A 9,252-nucleotide genomic window follows, 5' to 3' on the forward strand; every position below is an offset into this window, starting at 1 on the left:
ACTTGAAGGGTTTGTTATGTTACGAGGGGGCAAGACACTTGCACCGCCCAGAAGCTAAAGACAATTTAAGGGCTTAAACACAGATACTATCAGTAATATAAATATCAAATTTCATAATTTTATCTCTATCCCTTCACCCAATACTAAATACAGTACCATTCAGTTCTTTTCGTGTAGTTATAGTATACATTTCCGAAACAACTTTTGTGTCTCAATCCTAAACACCAACAGTTACATGTATACCATATTTCGCGATTCCAGCCCTATTCCTTCACCCAATACCAAATTTAGTACTTTTTGTTCAATTGTAGTATACATTACCGAAACCACCTCCATAGGTTAAGGCTACAAATGAACATTGACTAAATGCCAAATTTCAGATTTCAAGCACTATCTGTTCACCCAATACCAAATTGTACCAACAAATAGTACCATTTAGTACTTTTCGTGAACTTGCCATACGTATTTCCAAAACCATCTGAAGTTTTTAGTTCTACCCGTTCACATAATATCGTTTTCGTAACCTTAAAGTTCGAATTTCCAAAAACCCTTTAGTACTTCTATCTTGAGCTCCATTAGTGTCGGCTGTTACCGTGATACTGGTACTGGTACGGTAGCACGACGTCATCAGTAAAAATGATTCTAAAACAAGTAAGCAAAGGCTACAGTCGAGCGGGGCCGACCGTTGAATACACTACAATAATCGATACAGTTTATATAGGCAAGATACTCGAAAGAATTCCACAAGATATTGTGACAAATAATAAAAGAAAACCATCAGGTTTCGTTCTCTAATTTTCCAATAATAGCATCTTTAACTAATTTGCTCATTTCCAATTTACTGGAACCAATATTTCCCAAAGACCTATAATCTCTCAGAAGCGGCAAAAGATTAACATTTATTATTTGTTTTTTGACTGAAATGCATCTATATGAGATACATACATTTGACTATATTCTTCAACGAAATCAGCGTTATCGAAATAGCCAGAAGTGCGTCTTTCCTGTATTTGTGAATTCTCCAAAAAGTCACTGTGGATTTCACACACTGAATATTTTTGGATGGCCATCCAAAGCTGCTTGGCTTTTGCAATGTCCGGTAACCCCGATTCAAATGTGCGTGAGGATCGGGCGATAATTACGACCTGCTGACAATTTTGCAGTTTTTTTGGTCCATTTCAACCCCTAAATGGCGATCATCTCCAAAAAGAGTAGGCTTATATTCTGACCTTCATCTTATCCCCATGCAAAATTTCGTAAGGATCGGGCCATAAATGCGATCGGTATATGATATCCTGATATCCTAACTACTTAGTTTTGTTAGCTTTAGAAATATTACCAAATGTTTAATTCAAAATGAAAATATGCCAAAAATATGACAATATTGAAAAAATATGAGAAAAAGTTACAAAATCAATATTTTCATCTTTAGAGAGATATTTTTATGCGATTTCTTAGACGTTTTTTCTTTCCTGCCAAGAGGCCATTCTGAATTAATGAGAACTGTCGAAATCAGTTCAGCCGTTCTCGACATATATGAGATCTTTCAAGCATATCTTCTTTGATAGACATATATATTGCATGTATTTGCTATATATTCGATTTTTTGGATCTTAACATCAATGTAAAGATCAGAAGTAACCTTGTCATGGCTTTGTGATTTCGCGGGATTTAAATATTATGCGATGACCACCCAAATTGGTAGGCTTCTCCCCCGCCCTAAACTCTAGCTACATGCGAAATTCCGCGTCGATTGGTCTATAATTGCGACCTGTATAGCTACTGCAAAATCCGAAATTTTTTCAGTATTTGGTCCATTTCAACCCCTAAACATTTGGCGATCATCTCCAAAAGAAATAGGGTTCTATTCTGACCCTAGCCCCACCTCCATTCTAAATTTTGTGAAGATCGGGCCATAATTGCGACCTGTAGAGTGATTACAAATTAACATGGACAGACGGACAGACGGACGGACGGACATACATAGCTAGATCGACTCAGCTCGGCGAGATAGGAAGATCCATATATAGTTTCCTATGTGGGAAATCAATATTTCGTGGTGTTACATAATTTTTGGCCCAATCAAACTTATAATACCCCCAACACATAGTGTTGTAGGGTATAACTAAAGAAGCGAAGAATGGTTATAAAATTAGGTTCCTCGCTTCATTTCCAGCGCACAATGGCCACCAACATCTCCGGATACCAACTCCGTTGGACTATTGTGTCAGGAGTATTTTGGAAAGCAAGGTTGGCACTAAAAAATACCAAAGTGTCGATCAGCTCAAGCAAACGCTTCGCCAGGAATAGGCCAAAATACCGCAGAGCAACACTTGGGCAGCGTGTGACAATTTCTTTGGCCGTTTGAAGGCCATAATTCGTGCCAAAGGTGCTATTTCCGACATTTTTTGCTTTGATTCAATCAAATTAAAAGAAAAAATGTAAAAATTATGGCGTGTGACTTTGTTGCAGTTTTTTTATTTCACCCTGTATATACCTTATGGGGTCTACGACGAATATTTTGGGAATTTCAAAATTACAAGAAAATCGAACATTTATATCCAATTTTGTGTGAAATGATAAATTCCGATAAATTTCATATTCATATCAAATTTATGGTTGAGAGAAATATTTAGATATATAGCAAGTTGTAAAGAATAGCTTTTGTGTTTAAATTTGTTTCGTAAGTTATGACCGAGAATTGTGACCCTTTGTGGGTGAGGTACCAGAAGGGGTAGCCAGATATCTATCATCTTCACAACAGATCTTGCGTTAAAAAAAAAATGTTTGGATGAGTGACATTTGAGAGAGTTAATCCGTGTTTTATGAGCGGTTTGATTTTCCATCTTCACAGCAGATCTTGAGTTAGTAGAAATAGTGGGATGTGTGTAAAATGAAGAGGACCGGATGTTTATTTCGGGTTTTATAATCGTTTTGTTTATTCAAAACTTTTGGTTTAAGCCCGTTATTTCGATGAGGCACGTTTTGGCCTTATCAAATGAGATGTACCCTATGTAGCCATGTAGCTGAGGGTGTAAAAATAATAATAATAATAATAAATAATATAACTTTAATTTTTTTAAGGATTTCGAGGATATCCGTTTTTAAATGTTAAATATAAATGTATTAAGTATTTATTTAAGGGCGAATTAAGTCAGGTTCAAGTTCAAGTGTACCGAATTGCCTGCATTCAATATAATGCACCGTTCTCAAAGCAATAATCCCATATTCCAATTTTTTTGGCAGATGCCATATGACCAAAATAACCTTTGTAAAAATTCTCTAGATTTTCCTTCAAAAGAAGCCTATCCGTCTAATTTAAAACTTCGTGTGTCAGCTTCTTCTCCTTATCTACTCGCGAGAACCACAAATAAAACAAAGTCTAATGATTAGAACCTAACCTTTGATTTTTCGGCTTGGTGTAGTCTTTTACAGATCACAGAAATTTTAAAAAAATAACACACAAAATTGCATTTGACAACGTAACAACTACAACAAACGAGCTCATAAAGGAGCATAGCTTAGAATGAATGTTTTTTTTTTTATCAAAAAAACAAATTTTGACCTATGGCGATAACACCAACTTGGCCCGAGATTATAATTTGGCAATTAATCCACAAGCAGACAAATGCGCTTTAAGACTGTCGAAGGTGTAGCATTTTCAGTCAGTTGATTTTTTGCTGCTGTGCTCTAAGTTTGTTAAGAATTTTGCATTCCTGAACGCTTTGCTGCTATCATTATGTCGCGTTCTACATTTGCCGTCGTGATTGGTGTCGTGAGTGCAGTCTGGCATTTCATGGTTGCCGCATTATTGTTTATCATTGGCAATGTTTTCGATGAAGTTGTTGAGGAAGAGAATGCCTCGGAGGTGAAGGATGCAACCGTAGATCCTGAGAAATATGCTGCCATGAAGGAAATGATTAGTGGTAAGTTTGAAGACAATAATTTTGGGAAGAATTTTTTTAAATTGTATTTATATTTGATTTTGTGGTAGATTATGTTATGGGCTTCTTGTTCCTTGGTATCCTTGCCTGTATTTTTGAAATTATTGTTTCTATCCTGTTGGTTGTTGGGGTCAAGAAGGTGAGTGTTGATAAAGTTCTTGAATCGAAATAAATGCATTTTAGCAGATAGTCATTGAAAAAATCCATTATTCAATAGTCCTTATTCATAATCAATCGACTATCGACAATCGACTTTATATACATAGTGAGATAAAAAAAGCTGCAACAAAGTCAAATGCCATAATTTTAATTTTTTTATAAATTTTATTGAATGAAAGTAAAAAATGTCGGAAATAGTATCAAATTTTATAATAAGTTGAGTTTCTTCGAATTGGTCACCTTTGGCACGAATTATGGCCTCCCAATGGCCAATGAAACCGTCACACGATGCCCGAATGTTGCTCTGCGGTATTTTGCCCCATCACCGGCGAAGCGCTTGCTCAAGGTGATCGACACTTTGGTATTTTTTAGTGCCAACCTTGCTTTCCGAAATTCTCCAGACACAATAGTCCAACGGATTGGTATTCGGAGATTTTGGTGGCCATTGTGCGCTGGAAATGAATCGAGGAACCTCATTTTGTAACCATTCTTAGGTGACGCGTGCTGAGTGCGATGGTGCTGAGTCCTGTTGGAATGTTCAAGGTCTGCGGACTCTTTAATAAACCCTCCACAATATTTTCGCGATAATATTCGGCATTTATTCTGATGCCACGGTCGATTAATACGAGCGGAGCGGCTGTTATGTCTGCCCACACCATCACCATGGCCGGCGCTTGACTTCTGGTGCCCAACAGAAGGTGCACATTTTCAGCGGACCTCTTTGCCAAGTAAACACGATCATTTTGTTTGTTTACAAATTGCTGGACAACGAATGTTTTCTCATTGGAGAAAACCAAATTCGGCAGTTCACCACTTTCAGCCAGGCGAAGCAACTTTTTAGCTCCTTTGGGTGTATTTTCTTTATGCTGTGGCTTTATCCTGAGCTCAATTTTTAATGTTTGCCGAATATTGCTAATCAGCTCACGAGCCATTTTCGACCACTGCGATGCGGGTTTCGATCAAGTCGCTTCTTTACTTTTCGAACTATTTCTGCTGATGTTGCTCTATTCTTCCGTCCACTTCCTTGACGTCGGGCTACGCTACCGGTAACGGGCGATGGTACGAGACACAAAAGATTTATTCACATTTAAATGCTGAAGTGCTCTAACGATAGCCGCTTGTGGTTTCGCACTATCAGGCTTGAATTACATAACGAATAACTGTTTTTTGGAAAATTCTCACAAAAATGCTGTTGTACGCTGGCAAACAATATAATGAGCTGTCACTGGAATAATTTTAACAGATGTCCGACGAGTGGCACAGTCTGAAGTTAGTTGCAGTTTTTTCATCTCACCCTGTACATGCGATATCTAAAGTCTAAATATATTTGTGAGCACCTTAAAATACTCTATGAAAATGTGAAAAAGCTACTTTATATATGACTCCAACATGCTAACAAATATTACCTTCTCCATCCAGCAACGCCCTCACCTAGTTGCCCCCTGGGTTTATGTAACAGTTATTGCTCTGGTCCTGCAAATGGTGAACATTTTCGTTGATGCCGACGATAGCAAAGATAAAACTGAATTTTTGGAAATCATTTCTTGCGGTAAGTTAGAAAAAGTTTTCAATCTCTTTTGAAATTGACAAAATTCAATTTTTTGTCGTTTTAGTATTCTATGCTGCCATCTGGTATCCCATCTATCGTCTCTACAAGAAAATGGTTAGGGAACAAAAGACTGTCATGCCCCATACCGTCAGCAGTCCTGTGAATCCCCATTATGTTCCTTATGTTATGTCCGTATCGGATTCCAAGACAGTTCCTCTATCAGATTTTTCTCACAGCGCTAAATATGTTCATGCCGAAGCTAAAGTTGAGACCGTTGTTCCAGCCCAAACAATGTATCCTGAAATGCCCGCCGCTCCCGTTTATCCCACCAAAGTTTAAGCCGATTTGTTTCGTTTGGAATTGGGCATATTGTTTCAAGACAAAATGATAAAATAAAAATAATAAAAATGTGGGCAGATTAAAAAAATTATTTTATCTTCTTTATATTTAATTTGGCTATATTCAAATTGAGAATAAAAACAAATATTGTTTTTTATTTTTATTCTTTTATGAACATCATCAGAAACGTCTGTTGTAATTATGCTACAGTCAAAACGAATTAAGATAGGAAGCGCAGGCAGGTCAAGTTAGAAGATGGGCTATATCGGTCCACGATATCGTATAGCCTTCATACAACGGTACCCCCCGATATTTGGTTTTTTAAGATTATAACCACATTTTTCAATGAAATAGTCTGCAAATAAACACAAGGAGTTCCTTTTGAGTACTTTACCCCATGAAATAGATCTGGTTATATAATTCTAAGATTTCGAATAGCCCCTATGCAACAATAACCCCCGATATTCGGTATTTTGATAATTGTAGCCAAATTTTTTAATGAAATTTTTTGAAAATCCACAAAAGGATTTCCTTCTGAGTACTTTAAGACCAGGAAGATTATCTACATCTATAAAGAGGAAAATGTTTGTATGTTTGTTTGTAATTTATGGACTCGAAACCCGCTGAACAGATATTCCTGAAAATTTCCAAGTATACTACAAATCGCCTGAAAGTAACATAGACTATATAAATTTTTGAAATTTCAATTGGAACTGGAGATATAGGATCACAATCGGAGGTACCTCCAAAAATTTAGATTTTATATGCATATATCTATTAATCGATTACAGAAACAGTCTCCAAATTTGAAATGAGTAACGTTATTTGAAACAAAAAAATATTTGCCAAATTATTTGGAATGTGTGATGGAATTTGTCCAACAAATTTGTTTGCTAAAGTATATTCAAATCGGTTAAGATTTGGATATAGCTCCCATATATTTTCGCCGATTTTATATAATTGTGCACCCAACGCGATATGCATGTCCGATTCCAATGAAATTCGGAGGGAGAGACGAAAGAATTGGCAAATTATATTGAAATCGGTTGAGGTTTGGGTATAGCTCTCATATAAATATTTCGGCCGATTTCATGCGTGTTATGCACCAAACACGATATATATGTCGAATTCCAATGAAATTCAGAATATGTGGTTGAATTTGGTTACAATAATAAATTTGACAAATTAATTAGAAATCTGTTAAGATTTGGATATAGCTCCCATATATGTATGTTCCTGGCCGATTTGACATATTTGACGTACCAAATTCAATAAAAATATGCAAGGTCTGACGGAATTTGGTGTAAAAGTAAATTTTGTCAAATTATATTGAAATCGGTTCAGATTGGGATTGGGATTTATTAAGAAGCATTGGCCCAAAACGCCTTTGCAATGGTATTAGGCTAACAGTAAAAAACTACACAACAATTTAAATGAGGATACGACTACTACGGGGAAGTACGTTGCTACATCGAATTCTCTAAAAGCAGCAGAAATGCCATCTAACTTCAAAAGATTGCAATTTCTTGCACGCTTGGCATTTGCTATGAAATTAATAAATTCGAAGGACAAACCTTTCGTGTATGCGGCCTAAATTTGACATGTTCCTGCTTTTCTCATAGTCAACTGTTTCTGTCATTTTCACGCGTTGGTAGACCGAGCTATTTGTTTATTTACGCATTTATTTTGGGTCAGAAGAATTGGGCACACCTACTTCTTTAAATCTTTATGTATATAATTTAAAATAGTATAGTAATAGTATGAGAACAGCTTAGCCGATTTGTTTTAAATATTCTTTTTGTTATTTGTAATTACAGTGGAAACGTTTTCACGAAAGAAAATATTGAGAAAAGCCTCTAAAACAATCGCGGAACTGAAAAAATTGACTCTTCTATGTTGATACGAAATTGTTTATAGAATTGTTTAAGAATGCCTTTTGGAATCTAAAATTCTTATTGAAAAAAAAAAAAAAAACTAAAAAATTAGAAATTTTGCAAATTTTCTATACAATTAAATACAAGTAAGCAAAGGCTACAGTCGAGCGGGGCCGACCGTTGAATACCCTACAACACTATAATAAACCATACAGTTTATATAGGCGAGATACTCGAAAGAATTCCACAAGATATTGTGAGAAATAATAAAAGAAAACCATAATGTTTCGTTCTCTAATTTTCGAATAATAGCAACTTAAACGAATTTGCTCATTTCCAATTTATTGGTAGATGTTGCACGTAAATGGTATTCCTAGATCTGGAACCAACATTTCCCAAAGCCCTATAATCTCTCAGAAGTGGCAAAAGATTAACATTTATTATTAGTTTTTGACTGAAACGCATCTATATGAGATACAGACATTTGACTATATTCTTCAACGAAATCAGCGTTAACGAAATAGTCAGAAGTGCGTCTTTCCTGCATTTGTGAATTCTCCAAAAAGGCACTGGAATGGACATTTTCGTATTTAGTCTACAAAAGTTGGTAAACTATTTCACACATTGAATATTTTTGGATGGGCATCCGAAACTGCTTGGCTTTTGCAATGTGCGGTAACCCCCATTCAAATGTGCGTGAGGATCGGGCGATAATTACGACCTGCTGACAATTTTGCAGTTTTTTGGTCCATTTCAACCCCTAAATACATAACGATCATCTCCAAAAAGAGTAGACATCTATTCTGACCCTCATCTTATCCCCATGCGAAATTTCGTAATTATCGGGCCATAAATGCGATCTGTATATGATATCTTGATATCCTAACTACTTAGTTTTGTTAGCTGTAGAAATATTACCAAATGTTTAATTCAAAATGGAAATATGCCAAAAATATGACAAAATTGAAAAAATATGAGAAAATGTGACAAAACCAATGTTTTCATCTTTGGAGAGATATTTTTATGCGATTTTTTTAGACGTTTTTTGTTTCCTACCAAGAGGCCATTCTGAATTAATGAGAACTGTCGAAATCAGTTCAGCCGTTCTCGACATATAAGAGATCTTTCAAGCATATCTTCTTTGATAGACATATATATCGCACATATTTTGCTATATATCCGATTTGTTGGATGTTAACATCAATGTAAAGATCAGAAGTAACTGTGTCATGGCTTCGTGATTTCGCCGGGATTAAAATATTCGCGGTTTAATGAAAAATTTTAAATTTTTTCAACACAAAAGATATGGTCTATTTTACCCGCTAAATATTATCCGATGACCACCCAAATTGGTAGGCCCTACAGTCTAGCTACATGCGAAATTCCG

The 9,252-nt window shown here is 35.8% G+C and overlaps 1 protein-coding gene across 1 annotated transcript; it reads left to right on the forward strand.

Annotated features, from left to right (window-relative positions):
* Positions 1-3,652: 3,652 nt before the first annotated feature.
* Positions 3,653-6,082, forward strand: LOC101888344 (uncharacterized). Its single transcript, XM_005178322.4, has 4 exons — positions 3,653-3,926; positions 3,995-4,083; positions 5,523-5,652; positions 5,717-6,082. Exons 1-4 carry the CDS (start codon positions 3,740-3,742, stop codon positions 5,989-5,991), a joined length of 681 nt encoding a protein of 226 aa, XP_005178379.2. The 5' UTR covers positions 3,653-3,739; the 3' UTR covers positions 5,992-6,082.
* Positions 6,083-9,252: the final 3,170 nt, after the last annotated feature.

Source organism: Musca domestica, unplaced genomic scaffold (assembly GCF_030504385.1).
Source record: "Musca domestica strain aabys unplaced genomic scaffold, Musca_domestica.polishedcontigs.V.1.1 17, whole genome shotgun sequence".
Taxonomy (NCBI): domain Eukaryota; kingdom Metazoa; phylum Arthropoda; class Insecta; order Diptera; family Muscidae; genus Musca; species Musca domestica.